Source organism: Oncorhynchus clarkii, chromosome 27 (genome assembly GCF_045791955.1).
Source record: "Oncorhynchus clarkii lewisi isolate Uvic-CL-2024 chromosome 27, UVic_Ocla_1.0, whole genome shotgun sequence".
NCBI lineage: Eukaryota > Metazoa > Chordata > Actinopteri > Salmoniformes > Salmonidae > Oncorhynchus > Oncorhynchus clarkii.
Window position 1 is genome coordinate 18436562 of NC_092173.1, and position 18358 is coordinate 18454919.

An 18358-nucleotide genomic window follows, 5' to 3' on the forward strand; every position below is an offset into this window, starting at 1 on the left:
ATGGACTGACTGGGGAGAAATGGTGACTGACCAGCTGACTGCCCCAGCCTCGTCAGTACTCTATGACCCCTTTCCCCTCCCTCACCACCTTCATGGTTTATTTGTTGTCAAGCCGTACGCATTGATCTTGTTCCCCCCCCCCCCCCCCCCCCCCCCCAATGTTTTTGTGTCCGAACTCAACTGTCAGATTGAGCTGGAGAGAGATGCTTCTTCAGGGTAAGTGAAAGCTTCTTTAAATTGCTCATGCTTTTAGAAACCAAAAGTCTAGTAGAACAAGGATGTGTTTGGCTCACTGGTGATGTAAGTCATGCCACCATAGAGATTGTTAGTTAAGTGAGAAAGAATGGGGAATACATTTGTCTGTGCTTGTTTTTATGGACTTTGTAGGCTTTTTAAACAAACTTTGTGCTTCTTGGAGGTACATTTGCAATAGCAACTGATTCCCTCACTGTTGTATGTAAATTATCTATCTGTCTCTGTCACCTTATTCTGAAAACAGCTATATTGTTTTAAGTGTCAAGCCTGTTTGTCAGATGTCACGATTACGAGAAAAAAAAAAATCAAGTTCTATTCTTATTTCCAGAACCAATGAAAAGCACATTTTGTTTTTCCACGGTCATTAGATTCAAGCCCAGAGACCACGGCAGTAAAAATAGATGTGGTGAACCCCCCCAGACCTGCTGGCAGGAGGCAGACATGTGCAGATGGGCCAAGTTCAAGCTTATTTATTTTTTCCTGCCTCACAAAGAACTTCTTTTTAGTCTTTTCCAGGTATTTTAGTCAAATATGTTTCATGTGACTGTGTTCCTGCTCAGCTGCACCCACTAGCTGTGATTGTGCTGACGTAAGCACATCATGATTATTAATAGTGAAAGTACATTGTACAGGCTAATGGTATAGAATAGCACTGAGAACAAAACAGAGTGACACACTCATACAGACCTTTGATCGGCTTTTATGTGACTGACTGGAAAAAGGAGGCCAATTTTAAATCAATGTAATTTTTCAGTCTTGATTGTTTCATAACTCTTTGATTCATTCTGGGTCCTATTCCTTTTCTTTTTGGGGTAGCTAAGTTCATTGTATCTCATTGGAATTGTTTTAACTGGCTTTCCTGAATATGTTGAACATGGAGACATGTCATCAAATGTAGAACAATGAACACATTTTGTTGGCAGATACATTTATGTAATGGTACAACAAGCTCAATTACTCCCTGTGCTCTGTATTGGGTGTGGCAGCTGGCTTCTATGGGAAATTGCTCACACGTGTCCATCTTGTCTATACACACACACTCCTGTGGTGTGATCATGATGTACTGTGTATCGAGTGTGGCTGGGTAGCCGGCAGGATTCCATCAGCAATATGGATCTAATATCCAGCTGGTCAGACAGACAGACGGATTGTGTGGGGACACCACTGTTCTAACTTCACTGAAAATTGCTGGTGCTCAGACTGCCATCATAGCATACATTTCTCAGGGCATATTTCTTGAAACCTCTTCCTGTTGTTCTTACATAGGATGTTAAGTCTGCTTGTTGAAACATGAAACGTGTGTGCTTTGTATGCATTACACAACCATGTAGTGTATTTTAGCAGGCTAATTTAACTGAACCTGACTTGTGGGTCTTGCTGCTAGTCCTCTTTGCTGCTGAATACATGAGTTGGTAATCTAAATCTTCCTGAATCCTGTTAGGTCAACTCTACTCTCCCGTGTCGGTCTCTCTCCCCTCTGAAGCCTCCTGAATCCTGTTAGGTCAACTCCACTCTCCCTCGACGGTCTCTCTCCTCCCCTCACCCTTGTCTTTGTCTCTACCCCTATCTCTTGCTCTCTCCTTTCCCCCATTTTCTCGCCCTCTCTCCCCCTCCTCCTGTAGTCTTACTCAGGCTGAACAATGTAAAGGCCGGCTCGTTTAGTCTGTGCCCTTGACTCCTGAGAGGTGTGGCTCTGTCGAGCCCACCAAATCTCATTATGCCTGCTGCTTGTGGGAGCGGCCGTTTGTTGTATGAAGAATTAGCTCAGCATCTACAGCAGATTGTGTTCACCATGCATATTTTGTGTGTGCTGTGTATTTGCAGCTGACTCAACAGTACCAATCAAGAGAGACACACACACACACCTCACCTCCATGTGTTGTAGAGCTCACTGACTCTTCTCCAACTTGCATATCAGTAACATGTCATTGCCTCTGTATGTGGTGGGGAAACTGACTTGGTTGGTACTGGTAAATACTATGGTCAGAATTACCTTTCACCTTCTTTCCCTGTGCATATTCACAGCTGTCTGGTGTGCTCTTCTACGCTGAGGGATGAACATACTGTTATTCTCTAATCAATTCCATTTTAACTGTAGCCTCCACTGCTAAAGGGGATGCATTAGCTTTCTTGAGTATAGGTGGGTATGTCACGGTCTATCTCAGACAGAGAATAAGTTAACTAGGTCTACTTTATGGTATTATTAAAAGCGTGGAGGCTAAATGAAAGGCATAAAACCATGACGTATCAATTTACCGTCTATTTTGAATTTTATTCAACCTTTCCATAGTAAATGGGTTTGTGGATTAATTGGCTAGTTAAAGGCTGAATCGCTGCAGGTAAGAAGACTGTTAATTGGCACTGTCTAATGACCAAGACATGGGGCCAGTCTCAATTGGTTCCCTATATAGTGCACTACATTAGGCTAGAGCTTCTTATTTCCCATACCAGAGCTATGAGACACTGGTCAAAAGTAGTACGCTAATACGTAATAGGGAGCTATTTTGGATGCAAGCCTGGAGTAGCCCAACACCACCAATCAGATGCATTCAGCTGGACAGAATTCGTATGACTGACTGGTATTTTTTATGGACATTTTAGAGTTGCCCAGCGACACAACCATAATGACCCAATCCTGTTATGATTGGTTCAAGCCCCTAAAGGTTAGAGGCAACAAGTCCTCTCCTGCATGTTCTCAGACAGATCCACACAATCCTTTGTTGAAGAAATAATATTGATTTTTAAATGTTTCCCCCTCCATTATTTTTCTTCTTTCCTCCCTGCCCCTCAGTGGGCAGAGTAGCTCCTGTGTGCTACAATGGTGCTGCTCTTCCATGGCTTCCACTTGGCTGAACATGGTTTTGTGATCTTAACCGCCAGACAGACATTCTACTGCTCTACTAAGCCATGTGTGCCTCAGACACAGCCGAACACTGGCCACTATGAGCGGTATAGAGTCCCATTCTCTGTCCAAGGACAGCAGTGGGATAGAACTGAAGTAATGAAGAAGCCCACCTCTCTCTTGTTTGTGTATTGCTTTTCTTCGATTTGTTTATTTATTGAATGTCTCCAGCTCTCTGTAATTAGTCTTCCTCTGCCTGGCAGTCACAGTGGCCTTTTTACAACTGTACTGAGCCCTGTTTGTTTGCACTGAGGTTATCAGTTCACAGGCCAGGGAGAGCAGCACCATAACACTGAGACAGAACAGGCCCAGGCTATGATATAATGCTCTATATGCGGCAGCAGGCAGGCAGCACAGGGCATTTCATAAACTTTCAGCCTATACAGAAGTAAACAGAAGTCGACTATATAGAAGCCTGGATACGCCAATACCACTCAAGGGTTGAAATGAGTGATGCACCGATATGACAATTTTGACAAATTTTTTGCTGGTAAAGTTGTCTCACGCACTTACAGTGCTGGTCATTTAAAAAAAGAAAGCTAGCTAGCTCACGGTTCTTATTTGATTAATGGAGGTCGGACCCATCTTTGTGAAGCTAGCCACAATAAGGATTAGCCACAATAGTGGACTTTGGCTAGCCTTCAAAATAAAAGTATGGCATAATTATACTACTTGTATTCATTTGCATCACTGTCAATGACGTTTATTTTGAATACAAACGGCAAATTCCACTGTGCCTAATTCTTATTAGCTAGCTTCACAACACACCCTGGTCTGGTCGAGCCTCACTTGCCAGATGAAGCTAGCTGGCTGCTTATATCGTTAGCTTTGGGCAACAGGGTTAAGTAGCTGGTTAGCTATTTATTTTCATGAACTGAAGTTCAATTTCAATAGGCGAACAACAAGTGGCAGTCTAGCTAATACTTTCTCACAACGATTCCTAAATCATTGCTAAGAATAATGAAAATGTCTGCAGTTTCTACTGGTCATTGTTTTTCAGGCTGGTTGTATTGGCGCTAGCTAGGAACCAAGCCAAAGCAAGCTACCCCAGAAGTTGCGGTCGAACAAATTGTTTTTTTGTTTTTTTTTACCAACGTGGTATTGTAAACATCGTTCGTGGCCTGTGTTTGCAGACTTTTTTTGTACAGGTTTGACAGTGCTACTGTATCTTTTTTGACACAGAGACCCAAACGGCATTCCATAGTAACTATGTCTTGAAGCTAATTGCAGTGACACTATTAATGTGTAACTCCCGTAGGGCAACATCTGCTAAATAGCGTACTTGGTAGTGTGTACCGGTTCTCGACCAATCGGCGAAAGCCAACATCACCCACGGCAGAGAACGGTTTGATTGTTACGGGCAATGCATTCCATTATCTTGGCTTTAATAACCAACACAAAAACATCCTGTGGCGTTCTGCATTAGCATCAAACAGCCTCCGTGAAATGCAACTTTTCAGGGAAGTTAGAAACCAATATACACAGGCAGTTAGAAAAGCCAAGGCTAGCTTTTTAAAGCAGAAATTTGCTTCCTGCAACACTAACTCAAACAAGTTCTGGGACACTGTAAAGTCCATGGAGAATAAGAACACCTCATCCCAGCTGCCCACTGCACTGAGGCTAGGAAACACTGTCACCACTGATAAATCCACTATAATTGAGAAATTCAATAAGCATTTTTCTACAGCTGGCCATGCTTTCCACCTGGCCACCCCTACCCCGGTCATCAGCACTGCACCCCCCACAGCAACTCGCCCAAGCCTTCCCCATTTCTCCCAAATCCAGTCAGCTGATGTTCTGAAAGAGCTGCTAAATCTGGACCCCCATAAATGAGCCGGGCTAGACAATCTGGACCCTTTCCTTCTAAAATTATCTGCCGGAATTGTTGCAACCCCTATTACTAGCCTGTTCAACCTCTGATCCACCTCTATGCAGACGACACCATTCTGTATACTTCTGGCCCTTCTTTGAACACTGTGTTAACAACCCTCCAGACGAGCTTCAATGCCATAGAACTCTTCTTCCATGGCCTTCAACTGCTCAACTGCTAAATACAAGTAAAACTAAATGCATGCTCTTCAACCGATCGCTGCCTGCACCTGCCCGCCCGTCCAGCATCACTACTCTGGACGGTTCTGACTTAGAATATGTAGACAACTACAAATACCTAGGTGTCTGGTTAGACTGTAAACTCTTCTTCCAGACTCACATAAAACATCTCCAATCCAAAGTTAAATTTAGAATTGGCTTCCTATTTTGCAACAAAGCATCCTTCACTCATGCTGCCAAACACACCCTCGTAAAACTGACCATCTTACCGATCCTCGACTTCGGCTATGTCATTTACAAAATAGCCTCCAACACCCTACTCAACAAATTGGATGCTGTCTATCACAGCGCCATCCGTTTTGTCACCAAAGCCCCATATACTACCCACCACTGCGACCTGTACGCTCTCTTTGGCTGGCCCTCGCTTCATACTTGTTGCCAAACCCACTGGTTCCAGGTCATCTACAAGACCCTGCTAGGTAAAGTCCTGCCTTATCTCTGCTCGCTGGTCACCATAGTTGCACCCACCCGTAGCACGCGTTCCAGCAGGTATATCTCACTTGTCACCCCCAAAGCCAATTCCTACTTTGGCCCCCTCTCCTTCCAGTTTTCTGCTGCCAATGTTCCAGTGTTTTAATTGCTATATTGTATTTACTTCGCCACCATGGCCTATTTATTGCCTTTACCTCCCTTCTCATCTAATTTGCTCACATTGTGTATATAGACTTATTTTTCTGTTGTATAATTGACTGTATGTTTGTTTTACTCCATGTGTAACTCTGTTGTTATGTCGAACTGCTTTGCTTCATCTTGGCCAGGTCGCAGTTGTAAATAACTTGTTCTCAACTAGCCTACCTGGTTAAATAAAGGTTTTAAAAAAAGAATAAATTGTGCTGCCCTATTTGAAATAATATATTATCTTTCAAGTACTTTAGCTGCGCTTGATTGTGATTGCGATGGAGTAGTCCTAAAAGTGTAAATTCCACCCATCCGGCACTTCAGGCAGCTAAGAAAACAAATACTAGCTAGCTTATTTTAAAACCATGTCTGCAGGGCATAGCTACACCTAACAAGCATATACGATCAGACTTGACCTACATGTACATAGAATTTAATATCTATTTCTAAGGGAATATAATTCTATATGTGACAAGATTCAGACACATCATTGAATGTCTTATAAGCGATGCCTATATGCTATTGTTGAACTATTCTGCAGGTCTATACATCTTGCCGACTGCTGTGATTTAATGTGTACCTTAGAAACCTTGTTACAGACAGATGCACCGCCGTAGGCTAGATGGTGTCCTGGCAAGCGAGTCAGAAAGTATGGTTTCATAGCCTAGATTGATTGACCAGTAATAAAATATAAGTAGCCCATTGCTTGGTAATGATTGGGACAGTCACGATTGAGCAAGTGTAGACTTCCTGAAATGTTGGCATGTCTTTTACTCTATGTGTTGCTGTAAGGTATAAGACTGGGCAGTATGTATCAAGTGTCTCGGAGTTGGAGTGCTGCTCTAGGATCAGCCCCCCCCCTGTCCATGTAATATTATTAATTATGATCTAAAAGGCAAAACTGAAACAAGATTAGAAATTCTACTGAGATGCTTGATACATGTCGCACCAGGTCTGAAGAGCTTTGTGGCAAAATTCATTTCATCGTGAATTAGGGATGGTGCAGTGTGAAAGCTGTGCAGTAGCAGAATGGCGGATCTGTGGTGGTGATCTTGAAGGAGATGTGTGGTGCGAAGCTAGCTCAACAGGAAGTGATGTCATCGATTTACAGGCTGGCTGGCTAGCTCTGTCTTAGAGGGATGAGGTAATGCAGCTGCTCTCTCTCCTCTCTCTCACGGTGTGATTTCTCTGTCTCTCTCTGTCATACTGAGCTACCACTCTGTTTGTAGTTTATTTTTCATGGAACAGCTCTTACTGTACTGTCTCATATCTGTGCCATTTGAGTACCAACATTGCCCCCTCTGCTGCATTCAGCCTATGTTTAGGGTTACGTTTTGTGGAACTTGTCTACTCTCCTATGGGTGCAATAGCTGGTGAAAGCCTAATTAGATTAAATGTTTCTTGTGATCATGCAGTTTTTTTTATAGAAGGGGTGGGGTTGGGGATTGGCTGTCTTTTAGTAAGTAGCATGACATAGTCCATTTGCCAGTCACTGTTTAGATGGAGAGTTGATATGTGTGACATCGGTCTGTGTTGAATTGGTCAACACCTGGTAGGTACAGCATGTACTCTGAGCATGTCTTGCCTCTGCCTATGGTGGCCCACTCACTGATACCAACCAACCACACTGCTTCCTCTCACTTTGTCTCACTGTGGGCTGCTAGCCATGAATCAGCCTGCTTGCTCTCTCTGTCCTATCATACACTCTTTTTCTCTTTCTCCCCTTTTTATTTCTCTCCCTTTTCTCTTTCCCTCTTTCTCCCTCTGTTCCTGCCGCATAGTGAATTTGGTATGTGTGTTTATAGTATCCCCCCAGAGGTTGAGCCAGGGTGAGGAGGGAATAGCTGGGCTCTCTGCAGGCAGTCTGACTGCAGTACTGCAGCATCTTTTTGCTCTTATTGTTACTCCTGTCCCTATCTGAGGTAGAGTAATGAATTGGCTTCTCATTCCCCCCTGTCTACCCTTGTAGTTTACTATAAAAGTTGTTACTGGTCAGGGACCAGACTCCGATGTATGCTCATCCCCCATCAAGTTAGATCTGTGGTAGTAGGAAGTAGAGGTCGACGGATTATGATTTTTCAACGCCGACAACAATTATTGGAGCACCAACAAAAGCCGATACCGATTAATCGGCCAATTTTTATTTATCTATTTGTAATAATGACAATTACAACAATATTGACTGAACACTTATTTTAACTTAATAGAATACACCAATAAAAATCAATTTAGCCTCAAATAAATAATGAAACATGTTCAATTTGGTTTAAATAATGCAAAAACAAAGTGTTGGGGAAGTAAAAGTGCAATATGTTCCATGTAAAAAAGCTAACGTTTGAGTTCCTTGCTCAGAACATGAGAACATATGAAAGCTGGTGGTTCCTTTTAACATGAGACTTCAATATTCCTAGGTAATAGGTTTTAGGTTGTAGTTAATATAGTATTTATAGGACTATTTCTCTCTATACCATTTGTATTTCATATAACTTTGACTATTGGATGTTCTTATAGGCACTTTAGTATTGCCAGTGTAACAGTATAGCATTCCGTCCCTCTCCTCGCTCCTACCTGGGCTCGAACCAGGAACACATCGACAACAGCCACACTCGAAGCAGCGTTGCCCATCGCTCCACAAAAGCCGTGAACCTTGCAGAGCAAGGGGAACAACGACTCCAAGTCTCAGAGCGTGTGACGTTTGAAACGTTATTAGCCCGCACCCCGCTGACTAGCTAGCCATTTCACATCAGTGACACCAGCCATTAGGCTGATAGACTTGAAGTCATAAACAGCGCTGTGCTTGCGAAGAGCTGCTGGCAAAACGCACAAAAGTGCTGTTTCAGTGAATGCTTATGAGCCTGCTGCTGCCTACCATCGCCCAGTCAGACTGCTCTATCAAATCATAGACTTAATTATAACATAACACACAGAAATACGAGCCTTTGGTCATTAATATGGTCGAATCCGGAAACTATCATTTCGAAAACATAACGTTTATTATTTCAGTGATGTACGGAACTGTTCGGTATTTTATCTAACGGGTGGCATCCCTAAGTCTAAATATTCCTGTTACATTGCACAACCTTCAATGTTATGTCATAATTATGTAAAATTCTGGCAAATTAGTTCGCAATGAGCCAGGCTGCCCAAACTGTTGCATATACCCTGACTCTGCGTGCACGAGAAGTGACACAATTTCACCTGGTTAATATTGCCTGCTAACCTGGATTTCTTTTAGCTAAATATGCAGGTTTAAAAATATATACTTCTGTGTATTGATTTTTAGAAAGGCATTGGTGTTTATGGTTAGGTACAGTCGTCCAACGATTGCGCTTTTTTCGCAAATGCGCTTTTGTTAAATCACCCCCCAGCGTCGCATCAATTATATGCAACGCAGGACACGCTAGATAAACTAGTAATATCATCAACCATGTGTAGTTATAACTAGTGATTATGATTGATTAATTGTTTTTTATAAGATAAGTTTAATGCTAGCTAGCAACTTACCTTGGCTTACTGCATTCGCGTAACAGGCAGTCTCCTCGTGGAGTGCAACGAGAGGCAGGTGGTTATAGCGTTGAACTAGTTAACCGTAAGGTTGCAAGATTGAATCCCCGAGCTGACAAGGTACAAATCTGTCGTTCTGCCCCTGAACAAGGCAGTTAACCCACCGTTCCTAGGCCGTCATTGAAAATAAGAATGTGTTCTGAACTGACTTGCCTAGTTAAATAAAGGTATAAAACGTTTTTTATTTTATTTTAATCGGCTCCCAAAAATGTCCTATTGTTATGAAAACTTGAAATCGGCCCTAAATTAATCGACCATTCCGATTTATCCGTCGACCTCTAGTAGGTTAAGTTAATGAATCTGAATCGAGATTTATTTATTTTTATTTTACCTTTATTTAACCAGGCAAGTCAGTTAAGAACACATTCTTATTTTCAATGACGGCCTAGGAACTGCCTGTTCAGGGGCAGAACGACAGATTTGTACCTTGTCAGCTCGGGGGTTTGAACTTGCAACCTTCCGGTTACTAATCCAACGCTCTAACCACTAGGCTACCCTGCCGCCCCCGAGATAGCGGTGATGGCTATCTCTCTCTAGGCCCTGCTAGCCCTCGTGCAGGGTATTGTGCTTATCTGGAGGAAAGGACAGAACAGGCTGTGGCAGGTTTGGGTTCTTTAATATCTCTGTGTAGATGACAGTGAGGATCTTTTGTTTGCCCCGGCTCAACTGAGAGGCCCACAGAAAACCATTGTCTGCTGTAGCAAGCAGCCCCAGAGTCAGACTGACTTCTGTTGCAGCTCAGGATAACACTAGTACATACGCATGTCGTGTCTTTGGCTATGCCGGATTAAGTGATATGACATGCTTTTCTATAAAATAATTTCTCCGTAATTAATATTACCTGATTGAGCTAATCGTGTAAATGTAATTAACTAGAGAGTCGGGGCACCACGAAAGAATATTTAAGACCTAGTAATATTTTACATCAATAGCAGTCAATATTAATTGTCACCTTAAAACCTGTTAAGCCTACCCCCTCCTTTTTCGAACATTCTGTTAAAAATCGCACAACTTTTCAGCGTCCTGCTACTCATGCCAGGAATATAGTATATGCATATGATTAGTATGTGTGGATAGAAAACACTCTGAAGTTTCTAAAACAGGTTAAATCACGGCTGTGACTATAACAGATTGTGTGTTTCATCGAAAAGCGCAAGAAAAACTGCTCACTGAAAGCTACAAATAATATCCATGCGTCACTTTCATGGATTGTTAAAAGGGCACAAAATTAATTATGGACCTGCATGCAATTCCTACAGATTCCACACGATGTCGCCATTGTCGTCATTATCCGGGGAGGTTTTTGTTGGTAAATCCAACTAACTGGATTCCATTTCTTCCGGTCTCCGCCAGGATGTTTTGAAGTGCACATTGTCGGCCATTGATTTGAAGACGAGGAGCTATTGAATACACATCGCCCTGTAATCATTTTGATAGATTATAAACGTTTACTAATACCTAAAGTTGGATTACAAAAGTATTTCGAAGTGTTTTGTGAAAGTTTATCGTCGACTTTTTTAATTTAAAAAAATGACGCTGCGTTTTAAAACAATGTTTTTTTCTGAATTACACAGCTTCCATAGATGGCTATTTTGGGTATATATGGACCGATTTAATCGAAAAAAAGACCCAATAGTGATGTTTATGGGGCATATAGGAGTGCCAAGAAAGAAGCTCGTCAAAGGTAATGAATGTTTTATATTTTATTTCTGCGTTTGTGTATCGCCGGGTACGCTAAATCTTTTGTTTACGTCGCATTCAGGCATTTTGGGGTGTTGCATGCTATCAGATAATAGCTTCTCATGCTTTCGCCGAAAAGCATTTTAAAAATCTGACTTGTTGGCTAGATTCACAACGAGTGTAGCTTTAATTCTATACCCTGCATGTGTATTTTGATGAACGTTTGAGTTTTAACGAGTACATTTAGCATTTAGCGTAGTGCATTTGCATTTCCAGGTGCCTAGTTGAGACATCTGCGTCTCAAGTAGGATCAATAAGTTAATTCAGTCTCATCTGAAAGTTATCTGCACGAACCCTGCTAACAAGTTGAATCAGCAATACAAAATTGGGTTTAATTATTTATTTACTAAATACCTAACTAATCACACAGAATTACACATACACATAATTAAATCATAACTTGATTACAAATTACGTCATAAAGGAAAATGTCACTAGCGGGCGGAACAGATATGACAGCTGGTTACATAAAAGAAAGGGGTTTGAGTGAAAGAGTGGGAAGACTGAGGAACAAAGGGCGAAGCTGTGCTATCGTATATACAGTATCTTTTGCATTCTAAATTACCGCCCATTTGGAAAAGGAAAATGCAATAAATATTTACTCTGAGCTGCGCTTCGGTAGGTTGGTGGTAGATGGAAGGCCGTGTTGCCCAACCGAGTCCTTTGTCCTTTGAAGAATGTCTCTGCTGGTAAATTGGATTCCCAGAATCTCTGTTAAACCAAGGGGTTTGCAAATGTAACATCAGTGGGGTAGAGAGGTATTTATGACTGTCATAAACCTACCCCCAGGCCAACGTCATAACACGCACGACCAATATGCTTTAAGGGTTTCTGTCTGCTGGACCTGGGTGACTCTAGGGAAACACGGTATACACCAGACACACACAGACGTGCAAAGACACTTCCTCGCTACTCATTTACACCAACCTCCTCCCCAGACCTGCAGCAGGATGTCACATGAGCGATAACCTCCTGCTGACCTTCAGCTGTAATCACACTGCTTCTGTCATCTGGGAGGAGACGGAGATACAGGAGGAGACGGGGATACAGGAGGGATGGGAGGGAAAGGGCAGGGTGCAGTCAGGCTGCCAGGCCAGCTACATGCTCTGCTGACAGACTGTCAACCACACACGCACCACTTTAAAGCCAGCCAGCCTCTGAGTCTCGGTGCCAAGCACAACACCTTTTTTATTCTTTCACATCATTTTTCTGTCAGGTGAATAGCCTTTACCCAATGCCCACACGCTCAGACCCATCCAATGATGAGAGAGTAAACCCTCAGGCTTTGACACCTATTATCCATCTTAAACTCACATTTCCATTCTCACTATAAATGAATTCAGTTCAGACCAGGGTTTCTGTTAGCAGGTAAGAGCCAGGTCTTGTCTGTTAATTGTCGGAGAGAAGAAAAATCCCAGTGCGAAATAATGCTTTTTAGCCTGTTCATTGATGGGATAATGCTTTTGGAAAGTATTCAGACCCCTTGACTTTTTCCACATTTTGTTACGCTACAGCCTTATTATAAAGTGGTTTAAATAAATATTTTTCCTAATTAATCTACACACAATGCCCAATAATGACAAAGTGAAAACTGTTTTTTAGAACTTCTTGCACATGTATTAAAAATAAAATTAACATTATTTACAAAAGTTTTCAGACACTTTGCTATGAGACTCGAAATTGAGCTCAGGTGCATCCTGTTTCCATTAATCATCCTTGATGTTTCTACAACTGCATTGGAGTCCACGTGTGGTAAATCCAATTGATTGGACTTGATGAAAACCTGCTCCAGAGTGCTCAGGACCTCAGACTGGGACGAAGGTTCACTTTGCAACAGGACAAAGACCCTAAGCACGCAGGCAAGACAATGCAGGAGTGGCTTTGTGACAAGTCTCTGAATGTCCTTGAGTGGCCCAGCCAGAGCCCAGTATTGAACCCGATCGAACATCTCTGGAAAAACCTGATAATAGCTATGCAGCGACGCTCCCCATCCAATCTGACAGAGCTTGAGAGGATGAGCAGACAAGAATGGGAGAAACTCCCCAAATACAGGTGTGCCAAGCTTGTAGTGTCATACCCATGAAGACTCGAGGCTGTAAGGTGCCAAAGGTGCTTCAACAAAGGACTGAGTAAAGGGTCTGAATTCTTTACAGGACCAGTCAAAAGCTTGGACTCCTACTCAAGAGTTTATTTTTATTGTTTTCTACGTTGTAGAATAATAGTGAAGGCATCAAAACGAAATTACACACATTTTCATCATGTAGTAACCAAAAAATTGTTAAACAAATCAAAATTTAAACCCTGCAACAAACAAAAAACATACTGCTTGTTCTGTGCGTGATTTCCTGCAAGACAAGGAATGTCAGTGTTCTGCCATGGCCAGCAAAGAGCCTAGCCTGGATCTCAATCCCATGTGAGCACGTCTGGGACCTGTTGAATCGGAGGATGAGCGCTAGGGCCATTCCCCCGAGAAATGTCCGGGAACTTGCAGGTGCCTTGGTGGAAGATTGGAACAGCCTCTCACAGCAAGAACTGGCAAATCTGGTGCAGACCATGAGGAGGAGATCCACTGCAGTTCTTAGTATCTGGTGCGGACACCAGCTGCATTGTTACTTTTTTTTATTCTGACCCCCCCCCCCCCCCCATTATAAAAAAAATAAATAAATATTATACCATTTCTGTTAGTCACTTGTCTGTGGAACTAGTTCCGTTTGTCTCATTTGTTGAATCTTGTTATGTTCATACAAGTATTTGCACATGTTAAGTTTGCTGAAAAATAAACGCAGTTGGCAGTGAGAGGATGTGTCTTTTTTTGCTGAGTTCATTTTAGATTCTTCATTGCAGCCACCCTTTGCCTTGATGGCTTTGCACTCTCTTGGAATTCTCTAAACCAGTTTCATCTGCAATGCTTTTCCAACAGTCTTGAAGGAGTTCCCACATATATGCTCAGTACTTGTCATTCACTATGCGGTTGTACTCATCCCGAATCATATCAATTGGGTTGAGGTCGGTTAATTGTGGAGGCCAGGTCATCTGATGGAGCACTCATCACACTTCTCTTTGGTCAAATAACCCTTACTCAGCCTGGAGGTGTGTTGGGTCATTGTCCTGTTGAAAAATAAATGATAGTCCCACTAAGCTCAAACCAGATAGGATGGTGTATCATCATGGGTTTCTATGGCCGAGCAGCCTCATACAAACCTAATGTCACCATGGTCAATGCGAAGCGTATGGTGTCGTGGCTGAATGACGACATGAATAGCAGGTTATAAACTATCACAGGATATAACAGTAGCCTCTGGTAAGACCAGGGGTGGCAGTCTTTGTATGTTTGTAAACAGCTGGTGCACGATATTTAAGGAAGTGTCAAGGTTTTGCTCACCTGATGTAGAGTATGTCATGCTGTAGACCATACTATTTACCAAGAGTTTATCGATATTCTTCATAGCTGTCTATTTACCACCACACCGATGCTGGCCCTACGACCGCACTCATTGAGCTGTATACGGCCATAAGCAAACAGGAAAACGCTCATCCAGAGGCGGCGCTTCTAGTAGCCTGGAACTTTAATGCAGGGTAACTTAATTGAGTTTTACCTCATTTCTACCAGCATGTTAAATGTGCAACCAGAGGGAATAAAACTCTAGACCACCTTTACTCCACACACACACAGACGTGTACAAAGCTCTCCCTCGCCCTCCATTTGGCAAATTGACCATTAGTAGGATAAACTTAAGTTGGAAGCACCAGTGACTTAGTCAATAAAATAGTGATCAGATGAAGCAGATGCTAAGCCCCAGGACCATTTTGCTAGCACAGACTGGAATATGTTCTGGGATTCTTCCGATGGTGTTGAGGAGTACACATCAGTCACTGGCTTCACCAATAAGTGCATCGATGACATCGTCCCCACTGTGACTGTACATTCACCTCAACCAGAAGCCATGGATTACAGGCAACAACCACACTGAGCTAAAGGGTAGAGCTGCCGCTTTCAAGGAGCGGGACTCTAACCCGGAAGCTTATAAGAAATCCCGCTATGCCCTCCGGCGAACCATCAAAAAGGCAAATCGTCAATACAGGACTAAGATCGAATAATTCTACACCGGCTCTGATGCTCGTTAGATGTGGCAGGGCTTGCAAACTACTACAGACTACAAAGGGAAGCACACCCACGATCTGCCCAATGATACGAGCCTACAAGATAAGCTAAATTACTTCTATGCTCGCTTCGTGGCAAGTATTACTGAAACATGCATGAGAGCATCAGCTGTTCCCGATAACTGTGTGATGACTCTCCCCGCAGCCGATGTAAGTAAGACCTTTAAAAAAAAATAACGGTCAACATTCACAAGGCCGCAGGGCCAGACGGATTACCAGGCCGTGTACTCCAAGCATGCACTGACCAACTGGCAAGTGCCAAGTGCATTTTCAACCCGCCCTGTTTGAGTCTGTAATACATGTTTTAAGCAGACCACCCTAGTCTCTGTGCCCAAGAACACAAAGGCAACCTGCCTAAATGACTACCGACCCATAGCACTCATGCCTGTGGCCATGGCTCACATCAACACCATTATCCCAGAAACCCTAGACCCACTCCAATTTGCAAAAGGAATACCTTTGAGAATGCTATTCATTGACTACAGCTCAGCGTTCAACACCATAGTGCCCTAAAAGCTCATCAAAAAGCTAAGGGCCCTGGGAATAAACATCTCCCTCGGCAACTGGATCCTGGACTTCCTGACGGGCAGCCCCCAGGTAGGAAGGGCAGGTAACAACCCATCCGCCACGCTGATCCTCCACACAGGGGCCCCTCAGGGGTGTGTGCTCAATCCCGTCCTGTACTCCCTGTTAACTCATTACTGCATGGCCAGGCCTGACTCCAACACCATCATTTAAGATTGCTGATGACACAGCAGTAGCCTGATCACTGACAACAACGAGACGGCCAGGTCTCTGACCTCCTCCCTATAGGCTATGTGGTGTCAGGACAACAACCTCTCCCTCAATGTGATCAAGACAATGGAGGGGATTGTGGACTACAGGAAAAAGAGGACCGAGCATGCCCCCGATCTCATCGATGGGGCTGTAGTGGATCAGGTTGAGAGCTTCAATTTCCTTTGTGTCCACATTACGAACAAACTATCATGGTCTAAGCACACCAAGACCGTTGTGAAGAGGGCACGACAAAGCCTATTTCCCCTTCAGGGGACTGAAAAGATTTGGCACTGGGTACTCAGATCCTCAAAGTTCTACAGCCACACCATCGAGAGCATCCTGCCTGATTGGTTGCGTCACTGCCTGGTAAGCAACTGCTCGGCCTCCGTCCGCAAGTCACTACAGAGGGTATTAACCGATAGATATGGGTCCGTTAAATTAAAATGTTACTCCGTCTTGTCCTCCGCTACATTTTCCTAACGGAAACCCTGGTTTAGACAACAGTTTCAGCTGAATGACTTTTGCCACTGAAATAACCTAGCCCTTGGTGGGTAAATTTAGCCTGAGTTGTAGTCCTAGGGTTGATCTACAGCTCAGTTAAGCGTATGTGTGTGCTTGTCCCTCTGAGCGTGTCTCTATTGTCCCAAACCTGAACAAAGAGAGGAAGAGGCAGGCAGTCATTTTACTGTTTGCTTCTGTCTGCTGGTCTATTGTCATGTCTATCTCAACATCTCATCTCATACCTCTAGCTCGGCTTTCGCTTGGCTCATGTCTGGTCTTCATGTGAAGGATTTTGTAGAAAAGCTGTGTGTCAGGAGAGCGTGTGCATGTCTGTCTGCAGGTGTTTCTGTGGTGTACAGTAGTCTAGTTTTCATTTTCTCTCTACTCTGTGGGGAGTGATTCCTCCATTATCTGCCCAGAGCAACAAGAGCTCATTATCGACAGCAGACACATGTGCTATCTATCTGTGTCAAATTGCTCTGTGAGCGTGTGGCCGTGCGTGTTATTTTTCTATTTAACACATGTCAAACAAAAGACCAATGCAATTTACTTGTTACTCAGACACACTTATTTTCGTTCTTTGTTTTACCTGTAGTCAAATCCCTGACTCAAGCTTTTTCTCCATTTTAAAGATAAAGGTCTCATCTTCTTAACAAGAGAAACTCTAATCTCAACTGCTTTTAATAAGATAAATCATTGGTTTCTTTTGTCCTATTTCAGAAATCGAGCGATAGCTGATTACCTTCGTTCAAATGGATATGAAGAGGCATATTCTACTTTCAAGAAGGAGGCAGAATTAGACGTGGTGAGTAACGATGGAACATTACACACAAACGCACACAATAATACACGCTCACTATAAATCAAGCCTATTTACCCAAACAATACCACTTTAATTTCTACTTTATTCCCCCTTTTAATTGACACAGACACAAGTCTGACTGAAGCCAATTGAGCCTAGTTAAGGGAATCTAGAGTCATTATTAGGTTGTCTGTCACACACACACACACACACACACACACACACACACACACACACACACACACACACACACACACACGAGGGAGAAGCTGCAGTCAGGTAGTGGAACAGAAGCTGAAGATAACCTGTCTTCCTTACTATCTCTATCAGAGCTAATGTAATGGCAGGTAGCTAGCAGCTAAAGCCCTGGGAAAATAAGTGCCCTTTGAATTACCTCAATGTACAATCTCTCCTCAAACAAGACAAAACAAAGCACAAAGACAACATGTGGCAGGGTAACATGTAAATGCTCCCTTCGCTCTCTCTGTGTCTGACTCTTTTCCTCTCTCCCTGTCTTTGTAATTTCCTCCATATTTCTATAGCACAGATAGGAGAGGGGTTCAGTCCTTCCTCCTCCCTAGTTAGTGGAAACAGCCTGAATAATAGATTGCTATGGACAGAGAAGCTCCCTGACACGTTTGACACCACACACAGGCACACCTTGGCAGGATTGTGTTAAAAACCTGCCCTAATGATGCTGGCAATTCCAGCCTTCCATTGCCTTAATCTAGTTTATTTATTACCTGTTAAATGAGTAGGTTATACCAATGGAGAATGGAGGCATTTCCCCTAATGCTACATTTACACAGCCTTTGTCTTGGGTTTCTTTTAAGACCTCCTAAAATAATATAATGCGGTATGTAGGTGAGCAGAGTGGTGTTGAAGGTAGTATACGAAACAGCATGCCACACCTCTCGTCTGGCACTGCC

The 18358-nt window shown here is 43.0% G+C and overlaps 1 protein-coding gene across 3 annotated transcripts in view; it reads left to right on the top strand.

Annotated features, from left to right (window-relative positions):
* The window catches only part of LOC139386356 (lissencephaly-1 homolog A-like), a 73659-nt gene that overhangs the window by 33811 nt on the left and 21490 nt on the right, over window positions 1-18358 (top strand). For all 3 annotated transcript variants that reach the window (XR_011629035.1, XM_071131893.1, XM_071131894.1), the window contains exon 3: window positions 17348-17432. Coding sequence is in view for 2 of the 3 variants with exons in the window: in XM_071131893.1 (XP_070987994.1) it covers window positions 17348-17432 (85 nt within the window). In the remaining variant the exon portion in view is untranslated. The remainder of the gene's footprint in view (window positions 1-17347; window positions 17433-18358) is intronic.